The 19,235-nt window shown below is 47.4% G+C and overlaps 1 protein-coding gene across 3 annotated transcripts in view; it reads left to right on the forward strand.

Annotated features, from left to right (window-relative positions):
• Positions 1-640: 640 nt before the first annotated feature.
• The window catches only part of UNC13B (unc-13 homolog B), a 343,577-nt gene continuing 324,982 nt past the window's right edge, over positions 641-19,235 (forward strand). For 2 of the 3 annotated variants that reach the window (XM_074995889.1, XM_074995890.1), the window contains exon 1: positions 641-818. In XM_074995889.1, the coding sequence (XP_074851990.1) occupies positions 797-818 (22 nt within the window). In that variant the 5' untranslated portion in view covers positions 641-796. The remainder of the gene's footprint in view (positions 819-19,235) is intronic. The other variant, XM_074995892.1, reaches the window with a different exon arrangement.

A 19,235-nucleotide genomic window follows, 5' to 3' on the forward strand; every position in this document is an offset into this window, starting at 1 on the left:
TCTGCGGGTGAGGACGGGTCCGAGGCCGAGCGCTCGCCACAGGAGCTCTCGGAGGTGGTCGATGCAGGTGAGGCAGTAGCAAGTCACCGGACCCGATGGCTCGGGAGCTCCCCCGTGAAACCGCGGGACTGTCAGCTGGGGGTTGGGACCGACCCGTTACATCAGCTTCTGCAGCCGGTGACCGCACCTTGCAGGGCAGCGGGTCCGCCCCGGCACGTCCGGTGCCCGCCCCCGCTGTGCAGCCCCTCCGCGGGCCCGCCGGAGCCCCTCCCTGCACGGGGCGGGGGACCTCTGCCGGGACCGCGAGCGGGGCGGGGCCAGGTGAGGCACGTTCTTTGGGGGCGGGGACTGGGTAGGGTAGTACCCTGGGGGCGGGGCTTGGGGCGGGGCGGGGTCGTTCTCGAGGCGCGGGGCCAGGGTAGAATCGTGCCCTGGGGGCGGGGCTAGGGGAGGAGCGTTCTCTAGGGGCGGGGCCAGGGTAAAGTCGGCCTCTGGGGGCAGGGATAGGGGCGGGGCCAGGTGAGGATCGCTCTCTAGGGGCGGGGTTAGGGGCGGGGCCGGGTCACGGACGTTCTCCGCGGGGCGGGGCGGGGCGAGCCCCAGGTGGGAGGGGGCGACTCACCTGTCCCGGCCCCGCCCCTCGGGCCGGGATTGGCCGCGGCGCTGCCCTGCGGAGCCGGCGGTTGTCCCCGCGGTCCGGGCGGCTCCTCCCCCGGGTCATGGCGCCGTCCGCTGCCCAGCCTTGACGTGCCGCGCCCCGGCCGGAGCCGGCGGGCGCGCTGAGGGGAGTCGCGCCATGTCCCTGCTCTGCGTGCGAGGTGAGTCGGGCCCCCCGGCGGCGACCTGCTCCCGCCCCCCCCCGCGGGCCCCACTTCGTTCTCGGCCCCCCTCCCCCACTTAGCTCTCTGTACCCCCCCCGCGGGCCCCACTTCGTTCTCGGCCCCCCTCCCCCACTTAGCTCTCTGTACCCCCCCCCGCGGGCCTCACTTCGTTCTCTGTACCCCCCCCCCCGCGGGCCCCACTTCGCTCCCTGCCCCCCCCCCCCGTGTCCCTGGGGCCTCCCTGTCCGGTCTCTCGGGGGGGAGGGCACTGACCCCCTTCCTGCTGCTATCGAGGCCGGGGGGATGAGGGCGCAGTGCGGGGCGGGGACCAGCCCTTCGCCCCGGGAGGAGTCCCTACCGCTGCCCGGGCTCGGCGAGGGGACCGGGGGCGCCCCGACCGCGCGGAGGGGCGAGCTGCAGCCGGGCTGCTGGAGTCCCCTCGCCCGGTCCTGCCCGCGGAAGCTGCGAGCTGTCAGCGGCGCACCCGGGCACTTGCCGCTGCCCAGCTCGTAGGGTGCCGGCTGTGCGCTGACAGCTTCACTCTCGCACCCACCCGCTGCAGCCCGGGGAAAACCGGAGTCGACTCCGGTGCAGGGACTGTGCCGCCTCCTGTCTGTAGCCCCCGGGCCCTGCTGTGGGCGTTCCCGGTGTGCGACCCAATGACTCTCCGTCATCAGTAACAGAGAGGGAGCCGCGCTGGTCTGTGCACCAGCGAAACAAAAAGCGGCCAAGTAGCACTTTAAAGACTAGCAAAATAGTCTATTAGGTGAGCTGTCGTGGGACAGACCCACTTCCTCAGACCATAGCCAGACCGGAACAGCCTCAGGTCAGCAAGGAGAGCTGGCCTGGGCGGCTGGCTGCAAATGGTCTGCTTTTCCCTGCTCTGTGCTCCAGTGGGAGACCAATCTGTCAACTGGCCCTTCCAGTGATTATGTAAGGGCATTGCTTCGTGTCACCACAGCTGTTCTTTCACTCCATGGTGCCTGGTGCTGAAGTTTGTTCTGCAATAGTCCTTAGGGGTGGTGGGACTGGTGGTTCATATTTGCATAGGAACAATTCTCTATCTTGGTAATAATGATCCATTGTTCTTCAGCTGTGGTTGTACTTCACAGTATGCCTGTCTCTCTTCCTTTGTTTTGCATTCTTAACACCTCCTACTTGTACAGTTTCTGACTCGGTCCACAGAGGACAGAACAGAAATTCAGAACAGTGTTTTGATCACTGGAGTGTTACTTTTGACGAATGGCTCATCTGATCGGGAGAGAAGCATGTTATTTCCACAGGGTTCAAAATAAATGTTATGTGAAACTGTGAAATGGGATTACTCCTGATAAAACAAAGACATTTGGAGAGAAGGCTGACTGCTCTGAAACCTTAATTCTTCTAGAATCCCAACACTCTCCTATCTAGTAGTTGAAGGTATGTCACAAATGTTTAGCTATTTTGGTGGCTTAATTGGGTAAGGAGGTAGAAACCCAACCATTTCCCCCTGTGTTACAGAAGTTAAAACTGAGGCAGAGGAGAGAAATTATCTTGACAAGATTTCAAAGAGAACCCACGTGTGGTGGGACTGGAGTTCAGGACTTCCTGATTCCCAGTCTCCAGTTTAAACTATTAAAAACTTCTCTCAGAAATCACCTTGTGTGTGTAATAATGAATCCCAGGTGGCTCAGTTCTGCTAAATTGATAGGAAATATAAAGACCTTGAAATAAGAGAGAGATGACTGTCGCTCTTAGCTCTGAATTTCCTCCTCACTGTTCCTTTGTGTCAATATCTGACATCATTTTATTAAATAGCTTTTTCATTTAATTTCCTTGTGGCTGTAATCAGAGCAATAAAAACTAAAATAAACAGCAAAAATCTATGAGTACCAATAATCGTTGATAATACCTCTTCAGTAATGAAGTAAGATGTGCCTATTTCCATGCACCCACTATTATTTCATCATAAAGGAAAACAAACTTTGGTTGGTCTAACAATTCATTTTAAATGCACATTTCATCTGAATTTGAGTTTCTGAGCACAATAGCTTGATCACTTCCTGAGCTGGTGGTGGTCTCATGCCTTGAGAAAGAAGCACTTGGCACAAGATCAGCTATATTTTTTATCTATTTTGTACAGAGCAATTTTGTGCACTTTTAGCAGACCCTTTGATTTATATGCTGTGCAAGACATGCTATCCTTATGCGTGTGTAGCTTTGTCTTCTGTGATCTTCCATTGTGGCTATATTTTGGATATGAAAATTGCATGTGAAATTTGGCTTCACATCGCTTTCAAAATAGCCCAGCATCATACAAATGCAGATTCAGAAAACATAAACCTCTGTGTTTGATCTCTGAACCAGTTTTTTCTTAAAATCTTTTTCACCAATAATGCAGGGCAGTATTGAAAACTGACGGCTTCCCCAGTAATTTTAGAAAGGGTAGATGTGACATGGAAAGTAAAGACCGAGACTGAATCTACACTACGAGGTAAATTCAAATTTAAGGCAGTTAGCTCTATTACCGCATGACGCACCATGTCCAGGCTTGTGTATGGTTAGGGCTCCAAGTGTGGGAAGGAATTTTGGGGGCTTGCTACCACCGGGGGATGTCTTCCCTTGGTGGCTAAGATACTTGCAGGGGACTACTTCAACTGGCCACCCACCAAAAACACTTTTTGGTGCCTTTCTGCCGCTGGGCGGAAGTCTCCCCTGCACCTAAGATATTTGGGGGCTTGCTGCTGCTTGGCGGGGGGGTCACCCCCAGTGCCTAACATATTTGGGGGAACTACTGCAATTGGCCCCCCACTGAAACCACCCCACAACCTAGCAAGGACCTGGGGGGATTGCTGCTGCTGGGGGGAAGTCTCCGCCAGCGGCTCAGATATTTGGGAACTAGCTGCCACTGGTGTGGAGGGGAATCCCCCCCCAGCGGCTAAGAGATCTGGGGGCTTGCTGCTGCTGGAGGGAGAGGAGGAAGAGTCCCCTGACCGCTAAAATTTTCAGGGGTGGTGGAACAGTTGAACCAGCGCTGCAGCAGCAGGCCACACCTCCACTGCCAAAAATATTTTCAGGGGTTGCTGCCCAATGCAGACACCTGCTGCTTTTTCCAAAAATCTGTATTTCATTTATAAAATCTTTCTCCTAACCTTTTCTATCCTCTCTCTTTATGCTTGGACTCCCCCAGGAAAGGGAACTGTGGGTGGAGGGCCCGTTGAGATTCCTGTTTTCATTATTAGCTCATTGTATGAGATTTCACTGCCATCTCCTTGTTGGCAGTGTCTGCGTAGTGAAGAGGGAAGACAAAAATCGTTTTCCTAGCCTTTTCTATCCTCTTTCTTCTAACTTTGCACCCTTCACGCAGGGGAAGAGTGGGTGGAGGGTCAGTGGAGAATACAGACTATGCACAGAAGCTATGTAATAAACTGGGAAGCCAAATACCTCCTGTCAGTAACTCTCTTCTTTCAAAAAATTTACTATCAACTCTTTCCTCAAGTTTTTCATTGTCCCTGTGTTATTTTCAGGGATCAGCTGGAATCATGGAAGGGGGCATACTCAGTGGATGGCCAGTTGGGAAGACACACACTTGTTGATTTTTATGAAATCCTTGATAATTCAGAGGGGTAGCCGAGTTAGTCTGTATCTGCAAAAACAACAAGAAGTCCTGTGGCACCTTCTAGACTAACAGACTAACTATCTGTTAGCTATAAGGTGCCACAGGCCTTCCTGTTTTTTGATAATTTAGTTACAGAAGAAAGGGTTCTGTAAACTTTGCCATCTTTGTTGATGCTCTACTTTTCTTTCCTTCTGATGGGGAAAAATGGAGGTTTGCTTACCATGGGAGGGGAATGAAGGCAATGGAATATGGGAAGGTGATGCCAAAGACCAGCAAACATACCCAGAATGCTATGGGGATGAGGGAACTGTGGGATAGGTTCCCACAATGCACTACTGCAACAGTCGATGTTTGCCAATTAAGTGTGGCAGCAGCAAGGTGACTTTGTGAGGCTTATGTGGCATTCTAGAAGGGCGAGAATGGCCCCAGTTCCAGACCAGGGATCCTTGTAATAAGTTGGTCAGGTCAGACCTTTTAATTCTTCATAGGGCTATTGGCTGTGTTGCCCTGCCTTCTCCTCCAGGGCTTATATTCTCTTTTGGGGTGTGGGATAGTGCCAGTTTTCAGGGCAACAATGAAATGGAAACTAAACGAATGGAAATGAAGAGTGACACCAGCTTTTCTCTCCCAGCAGGATCCTCCTGTCATCTGTCCGACTGCTCTGTGCTCATGGGCAGCTGACAGCAGCTTGGGTTTCTGGGAGACGAGGAAGACAGGTCTGTCTGCCTCCCCAGGGTGAGAGCTTCTGAACTGCTCCCTTTAAGCTCTCCTCCAAGATAGGCATGCCCTGCAGATGCAGTGGGGCTGTGGCTGCGTGAGGCCAAAGCCACTTTCTAACCCCTTCTTGTCTGGTCAGCTCTGTTTTTATAAAGCATTATTGCTTGGATTTGGTCTCCAGGAGTGAATCCAGTTTCAGGTTGTCTGTGCTCCAAGTGAGGGGAGGGGATGGGGAGGCCATCCCCTTTCAAGCCTAGTATAATTTTGGGATGTCCCTTATTTAATGTGGTACTTTTTGCTGCTTGTGACCCTATCACCGTTCTCCTGCATTCTGCGTGTTCAGGCAGATTTTAGTCATTGTATATATACATGTGTATAACTCTCAGACCTCCTGTCCTTTTCTCATGATTGGCTATGGTCTTATACTACAGCCCTTTGGAGAATGTTGGAGTTATTTATCTAAGGTATTACTATAACACTCGTTTAACTGTAAATTCCTTTATTAAATGGTAGGACCCATCTGAAATCTGAAGAAGTAGGTCTTACCATGAGAACTCATTAGCTAATAAATAAATGTGTTATAATTTAAGGGACTACTGAACTGCTTGTTTCTTGCATAGGTGCTGGAACTAGAGGTGCTGTGTTGAAGTTGTTTCTGTCCCATGTAGGGCTGGTTTATGCCTTTCAGCCCTCTGACTGTAGAGATTGTTCCAGCACCCCTTGTTTCTTGGGTCAGGGATGCAGAAGATGGCTTTATTCCAAATGCTGGAGGAAGCAACAAAGGAAATGGCAGATGTGCTTTTGAAACCATTCCGCAGAGAATCGGGGCTGCTGCCTGAGCTTGTCATTAAGGATTTCAGTCCTGGGTAGTTGTGTGTTTATGAAAATGAATAAAGCAGTAGTGTATGAAATTGTTTGACATATTGGCTGGAATTGGGATAGAGGAAGGATGGACATTCAGAAAACCGAATGCTTGACTCCAAAATGCAGCCATTTTACTTCAATTTGAAAAAAGATCTTTCGAGAAGCCATGTAAAGGGGAAAAAAAGGCAATTTTAAGAAAGCGAATTGGAGTGGTTTAACTGAAAGAGAGAGACACAGGATAGGGTAGGCCAAAGAAAAAGGAAGCAAACCAGGTCCTGTAAGCCAAGGGAGAAAATAAAATAGAAGCAGGGTCTAAAAAGGCTGCCATTTTGAAGTGATATTTTTGCTTGGTGTTGATCTCAGTGAAAAGGAAAATACTCCCGGCACAGGATTTGCTCATGTAATAGGGTTAGTAAATAAAAGGTGGAGAGGTCACAAGTGGTTACAAAATATAGTTAGAATGATACGAGAAGACAAAATAGAAAAAAAAATCCTCGGGGATGGATGAAAAACCTTCAATTTAACCTCAGGTGCCACTTCTGGGCATCTGGAAATCTTACATTGACCATGATTCTCTCTTCTCCTTGGCCCCCGCTTTTCAGACCTTTCAATCCCTGGTCTTGGCTGAATCAGTCTGGGTCAGCCCCCTAGGCAGAGGGGCAGGGAAGGTAACAGTTTTATAGACAGTCCCTTCCCCTGGAGTGTCCCCGTGAGCCCTGGCAGCCAGCCAGAAGCTACTGCTTCGTTTCCCTGGTCTCTGTCAGCAACTACCTGCTTTACCCCTTGCAGCCAGCCAGGAGCACCTATTACTCTCCAAGTCCCGCAGGCAGGCTGCCCTCCCTCGGCCCTGCAGCTCCCTTTATGTTCGTCTGCTGGGCCTTTATTGGCTGTTCCCTGCAGCCACTCGAGCTTGCTTGGAGGACATTCCACCGTCCTTTTCTTAGGATAAGTGTGGCAGGACTCTGGGGGCCTTTAGGCCTAGTACATCCCAGTACAATACCTACGAGAACCCTGTGTCACAGTTCTGGTGATGGAAGCAAGCGGTGGAGATATGGAATTGGATCCTTTGGAATTGTGCACTATTGATCCTGGCCCTTCACTTTGGTTAGTCCATTCTTGAAGAAGTAGGGGGCTTGCTTTCCATTGGGTACAACTCAGATGCGTTTTCTTTCCCTGTCAAATACTAGACCCATTAGCAATGATGCTTGGTCATAGCTTCTTCTAGAGCCTGTTAGCAAGGCATTTAAAATAGGTGGGGAGGTTAGTACTGACAGTTGGAGTTCCATTTCAAAGGCTGTTCTTACCATTTCAGGTGCAAAGGTTAAATTTGGGTCTCCTAATAGCAATTAGCACTTTTAGCACTAGTTTGTTAGTGCAGCTATTGTATTTTTAAGGTACTCATAGAATATAAACTCAGTGATGGTGGACCCGAGGTAAACGACCTCGTGGACGACCTCTAACGTATAGTTGTCAATGCTGATTGATGGGGATTCAGCAACATCCTGACCGAGTACATTCGTCGTCTTTAGGCTGATGGTAAGCCCAAAGTCCTTGCATGCTTTGGAGAACTGACCCAGCAGTTTTTGAAGCTGGTCTTCTGCGTGAAACACTACAGCAGCATCGTCTGCGAACAGCATGTCTCTGATGAGGGCTTCTCGCACCTTAGACTTAGCTTTCAGCCTTGCAAGGTTAAACAGTTTCCCATCAGATCTTGTGTGCAGCAAGATGCCCTCTGTTGAAGATCCAAAGGCGGCATGCTTCAGGAGGAGTGCGAAGAAGATCCCGAACAATGTCGGAGCAAGCACGCATCCTTGTTTGACGCCGCTCCTGATTCTGAAAGCATCCGATAATGCGCCGTCATATTGGATGGTTCCTCTCATGTCTTCGTGGAATGACTGGATCATCTTGAGTAACCGTGGAGGACAGCCTATCTTGTGGAGCAGTTTGAACAGACCATCCCTGCTGACCAAGTCAAAAGCCTTGGTCAAGTCGATGAAGGCTATGTAGAGTGGCTTTCTCTGCTCCCTGCACTTCTCCTGCAGCTGCCTTAGAGAGAGACCATGTCAACGGTAGACCTCTCTGCGCGGAATCCGCACTGCAATTCGGGGTACACCCTCTCAGCAATCTTTTTGAGTCTGCCGAGGATGACGCAAGCAAACAGTTTACCAGTGATGCTTAGGAGGGAGATTCCACGGTAATTGTTGCAGTCGCTTCTGTCTCCTTTGTTCTTATACAACGTTACAATGTTAGCGTCGCGCATGTCCTGTGGAACCTCTCCCTCTCTCCAGCACAGGCACAGTAGCTCATGTAGGGGTTCCAGGAGTGTATCTGTGGCACATTTGATTACCTCTGGTGGTATACCGTCCTGGCCAGGGGCCTTTCCTGCTGCAATGCTGTCGATGGCTCTCTTCAGTTCATCCACAGTCAGTTCTTGATCTAGTTCGTCCATTACTGGTCGGAGCTCGACGGCATCGAGGGCTGCGTCAACCACAACGTTCTCGCGTGAGTACAGCTCGGAGTAGTGCTCAACCCAGCGCTCCATCTGTTTGGCTTTGTCAGCAATGACTTCACCAGATTTGGATTTCAGAGGTGCCATCTTGTTCGGGGTGGGTCCTAATGCCTTCTTCATACCCTCGTACATTCCTCTGAGATTACCAAAGTCGGCACAGGTCTGGATGCTGCTGCATAGCTGGAGCCAGTGGTTGTTGGCACAGCGCCTGGCTGTCTGCTGTACTGTTCTTCTGGCCTCTCTAAGTGCTTGCTGGGTACTCTGGCTCGGTGGGCGTTTGTACTCCAGGAGTGCAGCATGCTTCTTTTCAATGACTGGAATCATCTCATCAGAGTTAGCTTCGAACCAGTCGTTCGTGTTTCTAGCTCTTCTTCCAAACACTGACAAGGCCGTGTTGTAAACTGTATCCCTCAGATGTTGCCATTTGGATGTCGCATCGGCGCCCCCAGGGCCACTGCGCAGATTTTCCTGGAGAGTCTCTCTGAACTTTTCAGCTTTCTCTGAGTTTGCCGTCTTTCTGGCGTCAATGCGGGGCCTTCCAGCAGGTTTAGAGCGGTACAGCTTCTTGGGTCTCAGCTTGAGCTTGGAGCAAACTAGCGAGTGATCGGTATCACAGTCAGCACTATGATAGCTGCGTGTCAGAAGGACGTTTCTGAGGTTATTACACCTAGTGATGACCACATCTAGCTGATGCCAGTGTTTCGAGCGTGGGTGTCTCCACTACACTCTGTGCTGTGGCTTCGTTCGGAAGAAAGTGTTTGTGATGCACAGATTGTGGTTTGTGCACAGTTCAAGGAGACGCTGTCCATTGTCATTCATTTTTCCCACACCGAAGTGTCCTAAGCAGGAAGGCCATGAGGCCCAATCAGCTCCAACTCTTGCATTGAAGTCACCCAAGATGTACAGTTGTTCATGAGCAGGTATTTGCGCTACAGCAGCACTAAGCACGTCGTAGAACTTGTCTTTTACTTCTGGTATAGTGTACAGGGTTGGAGCATAAGCGCTGATCAGGTGGACAGGACCGGCGCAAGTTTGAAGCGTGATCTGAAGAAGTCTTTCTGATCCGCCCATGACTAAGTCCACCATTTGTAGACACTGAGCTAAATAGCAGGATCGGAAAAGCGGCCACAACTTTGTCCAGACTCAGCAAGAGAGTGTGGAATAACAACAAGCTGTACACTCACACCAAAATGCAAGTCTACAGAGCCTGCATCCTCAGCACCCTCCTTTATGGCAGCGAGACTTGGACCCTGTATGCCCGCCAGGAAAAGAGGCTGAACGTCTTCCACTTGCGCCGCCTCAGGCGCATCCTTGGAATATCATGGAAGGACAGAGGCTACGTCTACACGTGCACCCAACTTCGAAATAGCTTATTTCGATGTTGCGACATCGAAATAGGCTATTTCGATGAATAACGTCTACACGTCCTCCAGGGCCAGCAACGTCGATGTTCAACTTCGACGTTGCTCAGCCCAACATCGAAATAGGCACAGCGAGGGAACGTCTACACGCCAAAGTAGCACACATCGAAATAAGGGAGCCAGGCACAGCTGCAGACAGGGTCACGGGGCGGACTCAACAGCAAGTCGCTCCCTTAAAGGGCCCCTCCCAGACACACTTTCATTAAACAGTGCAAGATACACAGAGCCAACAACTAGTTGCAGACCCTGTATATGCAGCACGGACCCCCAGCTGCAGCAGCAGCAGCCAGAAGCCCTGGGCTAAGGGCTGCTGCCCACGGTGACCACAGAGCCCCGCAAGGGCTGGAGAGAGAGTATCTCTCAACCCCCCAGCTGATGGCCGCCATGGAGGACCCCGCTATTTCGATGTTGCGGGACGCGGATCGTCTACACGTCCCTACTTCGATGTTGAACGTCGAAGTAGGGCGCTATTCCCATCCGCTCATGGGGTTAGTGACTTCGACGTCTCGCCGCCTAACGTCGATTTCAACTTCGAAATAGCGCCCAACACGTGTAGACGTGACGGGCGCTATTTCGAAGTTACTGCCGCTACTTCGAAGTAGCGTGCACGTGTAGACGCAGCCAGAGTGACCAACACCGCCATCCTTGAGCAAGCTGGAATCCCAACCATGCACACCCTCCTCAGGCAGCGTCGACTCCGCTGGCTTGGCCACGTCCACAGGATGAATGATGGAAGGATTCCAAAAGACATCCTGTATGGTGAGCTAGCCTCTGGCAAAAGACCTCCCGGACGCCCCCAGTTGCGCTACAAAGATGTCTGCAAGAGAGACCTCAGAGAGGTAGACATCGAGCTGGACAACTGGGAAGATCTAGCAGACGACCGCAGCAGATGGAGGCAGGGGTTACACAAGGGCCTTCAGAAGGGTGAGATGAAGATCAGACAGCTAGCAGAGGAGAAGCGAGCGCACAGAAAGCACAATAAGGACTTGCCAGACACCCACTACATCTGCAAGAGATGCAGCAAGGACTGTCACTCTCGTGTGGGTCTTTATAGTCACAATAGATGCTGTAAATGAAGTCCTCAATTGAAACTTTAAAGGGTGCGATCCATATTCTATGCAGACTGAAGGATGCCTACTACTACTAGAATATAAACTACACATTTTGTTTCTTGTGGAGATCAAAATGGAAATAACAGTTGGACTCTAAAAGCATTGACAGAAATATGATGGAATTGAGAGAAATAGGTGTGTGAAAGAATAGTGTCTAAGTTGTTTGTGTACCTCTTCAATGCTTGTTGCCTTGAAGGAGGTCACATATCTTAGTCCTAAAATTACCTCTTTTCCTACTTTTATTGGGAATTATCTATGTAGGACAGAGCCTTGTACCTGCCCTACATAGGCCATAAAGAATAGTGAATCTGAAGTATAGAAAGACCTTACACTACAGGACCAAATCTTCCATTATTTCAGGTTTTCTGCCTGAATAATTGTGTCCCTGCTTTTGGGTCTTTGTCACACCAACATATCCAATATTTGGGCCTTGGAAAGTTAAGTTGTGGTTTCTGTAGTAAGAGAGAGAGAGAGCCCTGTTAGTCTGCATTCTATCAAAACAAAAAAGCAGTCCAGTAGCACTTTAAAGACTAACAACATAATTCATTAGGTGATGAGCTTTTGTGGGACACACCCACTTCAGATCTACAGCCCTCCCAGAGCAGACTCATGGTTTCTAGTTTGACTTGTAAAGTAACTTTCAAAGTGTCTACTCTGTTCAGTCTCTCCTTAACAGAGCAAAAGGACAGTGTTAACTGTTATGCTCTGAAGCTGGCTTTAGCTACAGGAAGGTCAAAAAGGTTTTATATGTGTAAGTGTTCTAGAATGGGGAAGATATATTCTAGTTTAGGTTAGGCCACTTTCTCTTTCTTCATTATCTAACATCCTTTTTGAGGGGGTATGGCTTGAGCTCTTCCAAAGGGCATCTTGTCCTTTGATATTTTGACTTTCTTTTAGTAGGATAAAGGAAGAATGTATAATGCTGTATTTTAGTGTTCTAGGTGCATGTTCAGATTATATTAGCTGGGATTTATGGCAACAGGTGTTACAAAGTTGTGTAGATAACATACCCTGTTTAACTCAGAATTATAATCCTAAACTTTTTTGTGTGATATAAATACCCTGTTCTGATTTGTGCCTTTTTTTAAGCATAAAAGTTGACAACTGCAATATTATCATGTGATATCTACACTGAATAAGGAAAGTAGGGAAGAAAATGGACACAAAATATTAAAAACAAACTCCAGAATCTTACTGCACTATGTGTCACTTGGTCATGGTGAGGCTTCAGACCTCCTCTCCCAGGGAGTAACCTGTTTTCTCCATTTAATAGATTACGTAGCCCAGAAAGGACTATCAGCTCATCGAGTTTGACTTCTTGTACCTCACCTAGTTCCCCTTGTGTTGAGCCTGATCACTTGTGTTTGGCAAAAACCCACCTTCCAGAAAAGCAGCCAGTCTCAATTTGCAGATTCCAAGAGATGGTGAACCCACCACTTCCTCTGGGAGTTCTTATCAGCAGGTGCTCAGCCTCACTGCAACAAATGCATGCCTTCTTTCTCATTTGAATTTGCCCTTGGATTTTGCTTATGTTATCTCCATTAAAGATCCCTTTTGTTTCAGGGATATTCTGCCCCATGATGGTACTTATACACTAGCCAAGTCTCCTTTTTGTTTACTTTTTGAAAAGCTTACCGGATTGAGCTCTTTCAATGTCTTGCTGTATGGCATTTTTCTCTAGCCCTGAAACAGATTTTGTGGCTCTTTTCTGCACCCACTTTAGTTTTTAATATTTTAAAAAATGACGCACAAAGGAGCTGTATATAGGATTCCAGTATTGGCTTCACTAACACTTTACACAGAAGAAAAATCATCTCCCTGATAAGTGTCCTGTTCATACATCAACAGTGTGCTTTATCCCTTTGTGCCACAGCATTGCATTGGAAGCTGATGTTGAGTTGCTTGTTCCATATGGCCCCTGGATCCTTTCCAGAGTTGCTGCTTTCCAGAATACAGTCCCTTTTCTATGGGAATGGCTTCCATTCCTAGAAGTATGAATATGCATTTGTTAATATTAAAAACCATAATTTTGTTTGAATGGGCCTACCTTATGAAGTGATCTAGATCACTTGTATCTCAGCCCCGTTGTCCACCAATCTGTCATGTACAATGTTTATCGCTAGTGATTTTGTATTTACTTCAGCTCATGGATGAAAATGTTGTTGGGCACCAGGCTTAATTATGGTCTGTGTAGGAGTTCAGTAGAAACACCCAGTCTGATGATGACGTCCCATGCACATTGACCATTGGAGATCTCTCAGTAAGGCAGCTAGCTATTCATCCATTCAACATGCCCCTTTGATGTTGTGTACTAGTTGTTTAATCCAAATGTGTGGTTAAAAGTCTAAGTATATTTCGTCCACCCAGTTATATTTATCATCCTAACGTGGACTTTCACCAAAGAATAAAAGCAGGTTTGCTTCACGAGACCTGTTTTCCATAACACTGTGTTGATGGTATTGATTATGTTCCTATGCTTTAATTTTTTGTCAGTTGAGTCCCACATCAACTTGTCCATTGTTTGGCCTGCGGTTGTTGTCAGGCTGATGGGTTTGTGGTTACTTAGGTTATTTTATGTGCCGTTCTTTGGCTGTTGGTGTGTGAGCACCCTTCCAGTCCCCCTGTCACACAGGGAAATTGCAAGGCTTATGAAAAATCATCACTGAACTCTTTTAGGACTATTGGGTGCACATTTGATGGACTTGCTAATTTAAAATTTATCACCCTCAGGTATCGGAGGGGTAGCCGTGTTAGTCTGGATCTGTAACAGCAACGAAGGGTCCTGTGGCACCTTATAGACTAACAGAAAAGTTTTGAGCATGAGCTTTCGTGAGCACAGACTCACTTCATCAGATGCTGGTCTTGAATTTCCAGGACCAGCATCTGATGAAGTGAGTCTGTGCTCACAAAAGCTCATGCTCAAAACTTTTCTGTTAGTCTATAAGGTGCCACAGGACCCTTCGTCACCCTCAGGTATTGCTTATAACTCTCCTCAGTTATTAATAGACTGGAAGACAATTTGTCAATCTTATATGATACAAATACATTATCCAGCTTCTTACCAAGTATAGAACAAAATACCGATTAAATGCGTCAGCCTTTTCTGCATCATTAATCCATTTTATCTGTCCCCCTTGTGAAGAAGATGGCATTGCCAGCACTGTTGTCTTTGAAACCCAATACTGTGGCAGTGGAGAGGCTGCCAGTTACTGAATCCCAGCCATCCCTTTAGTTTTCTGTGTTACAGTTCTTTGTAGTAATTCTCACCTTGGTGATTGAGAGTGAAAGATTCAAAGGAATCCTAAGGAAGCTAGAACACCAGTTCTGGAAAGCCCCGACTTCTACAGTTAAATTTATGCAGTTGTATTGCTTTTTTTCCTGTTTCTGTCCATGCAGAGGTGCATCCCCTATGGCAATCACTCAACTGATGGAACATCCTTATTTTTAGGAGGGTCACAAAAATAGTTGATGCAAGAACTACGTGGGTGCAATTCAGCTGATGGTGTTCTCTTGTATTAGTGAGGAGGGTGTGTTGTGGAGAGAGACAGCATGATGGTATCAGTCCTGCACTGAACTTAAAATCCTCATCCTTTTTACTGACACTCAGTAGGATTCTCAAGGATTTTGATGTGCCCTCTCTAGACTAGAATAGAACAGCAGTGCAGAGCAGGAGGAAATGTTCTGTCCCACTCTGTCTGCAATCCAAAACACAGTGGATAAGTAGCCAAAATTTGGCTACCAGCCTGGACTGTGTCCCTTTAAGGAATACTGGTTTTAACCTTATTACTTAAAGCTCCTGTGACTTAAACCTCTTAATTCTTTACAGCCCAATACTGTTTTCTAAACTGACTCTTGAGCATTTATACTGCTGAAGGAGAAGATTTGTGCGCTTTAAACTGTTGGCAAAATTTGATCCCCATGTGTCTACTGTCAGAGTGCTTGAAATGTTTATTTTCTCAGTCCGTGTTCCAGTCCATCACTCTGGGCTATTATTGTGAAGATGGAGTGATTTTTAGAATCTGACATTCATTCAAAGACTTCCCAGGTGGAAGGACTCTCCAGTTGAATTTTCCTCCAGACTAAGTCTAAAGAGTTAAATTGCACCCTTCTTGAGTGCAATGATTTTCCCAGAAAAGAAAATGACAGACTCAGGGTCTGAGGAATCTGAAGAGTTCTGTGAGAGTGTGAGGCTGATGCCAACTCAGATCAAATCTGTAGGGTCAGCTGAAAACGGACACATTCACAGCTGGATATCAGGCTAATTCACTTGTGTATTAGCAGAAGAAGAGTCTGTGAATGTATGTGAATGTGTTTGGGTGTTTTAAACTTTGTAAAATTTATCATTTTTTTCACTTCTCTGCATCTTAATATTTCATATTGTGCATGACCCCCTCCCCCGTAGCTAAATGATACCCCCGCCCCAATGAAAAAGCTTTGTGTAATGCAAATGGAGGACTCTTTGATTAGAAAGGTAATGCACCTCTGGTCCTTCAAAGCAAGTTGCTGTTGTGCAAGGCATTCAGAGTTCAAAGACTCTCAAAACATGCGTCTTTCATGGGTACCACGTGTTAGCTATCCTGCCAGGGCGTTCTAAGAGAAGGGGTATAACTATGGATACAAAAGAATATCCTTCATCTCAGCGCTGTTTGGATTCTAACAAAGCAAAATAACTGAACAAGAAGACAGAGATTCCCCAGAGTTACTGTGGGTGGCTATGACACTTCTGGACACTGGCAAATTACAACCTCTCTGCCACCATTTGGAATTATAGACTATGATACACCGCTACATATTTATCCGCTTTAACCTCTTATTAACTTTCATTTCTTTTCTTAGCTAATAAACTTGCTTAGCTTATTATAGAATGCATTACCAGTGTTGTCTTTGGGGTGAAATCTAGCATGCAACTGAACCTTGGTGAGTCTCATGGGTGTAGCCTCTTCCAGACTCAAAGCCTCAAATATTTATCCCTGAAGTGTGGGCTCATTGATCTGTCTGGAGCTACTTCCTTCCAAATATAGAAGTCCAACTATGCCTATGAGTCCTGTTTTCCTGGTGCGGAGAGAGTGGAATGTTTAAGGGGACCTGTGTTTTGGTTTAAGATTATTGTAGTTCTGTGGGAGTTCATATTTAGTATGGATTGCTGAGATTTAATTATTAAGGTTAAGATTTTGTCACATTTGTGTTCAGTAAAAGTTAGACAGGTTGCAGGCAACAAACCGAAATTTATGGAAGCCTATGACTGTCTGCCAAAGGAAGGATGGAAACCTTAGCCACATGTGTGGGGCTACCACTGGTGGCTCTGGGTGTGTCCTGGGGCTGAAAGAGAAGATGTCAGAGGTCTCTAAGAGTCACAGAATCCCTGACTTATTTTACTTGCATGACACAATCTTATCCATTTTAATTATAAAACATACCACCAGTTTGGGATGTCTGTCCTGCTATTGACGGTCTGACCCGGCAGAAGCATTTTCCCTCATTAGTCACACCAGACCGTAAGGGTGTCACTTTTGTGTCTTTTATTGGGCCAACTTCTGTTGGAACTCACATCTCGTCTCCTTGGATGTTTAGAATGATCGTCTTGGAGTATTATAAGTGTGGCTTAAAAGGGTTGTAAAAAGTTTAATTTTTCTCTAGATGCTGTGCTACGAGGTGGTGTTAGAGCGGAATAGGAATGTCTGAGCAAGACAGAAGTGACCAAGTGGACGAAGGAATGTGTCAGACATGAAGTTGTGCTGAAGGACACCGGGGGTGTAGCATTGTAGTTTTTGTTGCTCAAATCATGATTTGAAGATGAGGACACAAAACCAGAGCATGGATGTTACCATAACTACAGTTTACAAAGAAACAATTTATCTGGCACAGATTTCTCTGTAGCAGAGCCCGCCAATGACCGTTCTGCGTTAGATTTCCTTTTTCTTTCCACTCTTCATGCGTTCTGTGAAATCTGTTGTGTCTCGATAAGGCCTAGACCCTGGCTTTCTTTAACCTCAGAAATTTAATGCAAGGCTTCAGGGATTATTGTTTGAATTTAAGTAGCACCCAGTCAAGATGAGGGCCAAATTGCTTTAGGTCCCTGGCAGGTAACCTGTAGCCCACGGGCCACGTGTGGCTTGCTGAGGTTCTGCCTTTGGTCTGCTGACCTCCTTCCCTATGTGCCTCTAGCTACTGGGGCACTGGAGCCTCAGACTTGCTGATTCATGGTGCTCAGAAGCGCTGAGAGCGGGGGAAGGGAATAGGAAGTATGGGGTTCCATAGCCCCAGAGTGGGAATAGCATGTGGTGGGGTGGGGAGGGAGGCAGAGAAGGTGTTGTGGGGCTGCAGGTCAGCCCCCCAGTAGTCCGTGAGCTGCTGCAGCCCACTGAGATGGAGGGCCACTTGTGCAGCTTACTCCCCGTTCTTGGTTGCCCAATGCTGCTTTAGGTACTGTACAAGCTTGCGTGTCACGTTAAATAGTTTCAGATGGGTAACTGTGTTAATCTTTAGCTTCACAGACAAATCAGGAATTGGAATACAGTAAATCCCTGATATAACAAGTGGGGCTCCGCAGGGGTCTATTTTAGGACCAGTTCTGTTCAATATCTTCATCAACGATTTAGATATTGGCATAGAAAGTACGCTTATTAAGTTTGCAGATGATACCAAGCTGGGAAGGGTTGCGACTGCTTTGGAGGATGGGGTATAATTCAAAATGATCCGGACAAATTGGAGAAATGGTCTGAGGTAAACAGGATGAAGTTTAATAAGGACAAATGCGAAGTGTTCCACTTAGGAAGGAACAATCAGTGTCACACATACAGAACGGGGAGAGAGCGTCTAGGAATGAGCACAGCAGAAAGGGATCTAGGGGTTATAGTGGACCGCAAGCTAAATATGAGTCAACAGTGTGATATTGTTGCAAAAAAAAAAATGGTTTTGGGATGCATTAACAGGTGTGCTGTGAACAAGACAGGAGAAGTCATTCTTCCGCTCTACTCTGTGCTGGTTAGGCCTTAGCTGGAGTATTGTGTCCAGTTCTGGGCACCGCAGTTCAAGAAAGATGTGGAGAAATTAGAGAGGGTCTAGAAAAGAGCAACAAGAATGATCAAAGGTGTAGAGAATGTGACCTATGGAGAAAGGCTGAAAGAATTGGGCTTGTTTGGAAAAGAGAAGATTGAGGGGAGACATGATAGTGGTTTTCAGGTATCTAAAAGGGAGTCATAAGGAGGAAGGAGAAAACTTGGTCTTTTTGGCCTCTGAGGATAGAACGAGAGGCAACGGGCTTAAACTGCAGCAAGGGAGGTTTAGGTTGGACATTAGGAAAAAGTTTCTAACTGTCAGGGTGGTCAAACAGTGGAATAAATTGCCTAGGGAGGTTGTGGAATCTCCATCTCTGGAGATATTTAAGAACAGGTTAGGTAGGTGTCTGTCAGGGATGGTTTAGACAGTACTTGGTCCTGCCATTGGGGCAAGGGGCTGGACTCGATGGCCTCTCGAGGTCCCTTCCAGTCCTTGTGTTCTATGATAAGTCCCCAATATAATGGACTTCAGAAATTATGGATGATGTCTGCTAGCCTCCCCCTCTCCCCCTCCAATAAATGCCAGCGACTCACCAGAGCTGCTGGGACTGGAAGAGCTGCCGGAGTGGCTGGGGCTGCTGCTGGTACCCTAGGAGTGGCTGGGGCTGCCACCACGGCTGGGGCCACCGGGGCTGTCACAGCCTAGCTCTCTCTCCCAAGCCTGCTGTGTTCCTCCCAAGGTTTGGACAGAGCACTCCCTAGTGCACCTTGCAAGGTGCTTCCAGTCCTGTAGATTCAGATATAACAGACTTTGGGATTTAACAGACACCCCTTCCCCGCATTGTCTGTTAAATAGAGGGATTACTGTACACATAAACCTGTAGGGGATCACTTTAACCTCCCCCTATATTCAATAATGGACCTTTAAGTGGCCATCCTCTTGCGGTAAAACTCTTTTGTAAGGTTACGAAGGGTCTTGGTATTCATTTGCAAGTTGGACAAATTTAACCTTGGCCTTAACAGAGATCATCACAGAGTTTATATTTTGTGGGTGGTTTTTTTGGTGGCCAATTTTTTCTTTAACAGGCATGAGGCTTGTAACTTGTTTTTAGTGGATTCTTTATTGAAGTAGGAAAATACAACATTTAGATGGAAGCCATGCAATGGGTAACCGCATAAAGGAAAGAGAGAGTGC

This window comes from Carettochelys insculpta, chromosome 5 (genome assembly GCF_033958435.1).
Source record: "Carettochelys insculpta isolate YL-2023 chromosome 5, ASM3395843v1, whole genome shotgun sequence".
NCBI lineage: Eukaryota > Metazoa > Chordata > Testudines > Carettochelyidae > Carettochelys > Carettochelys insculpta.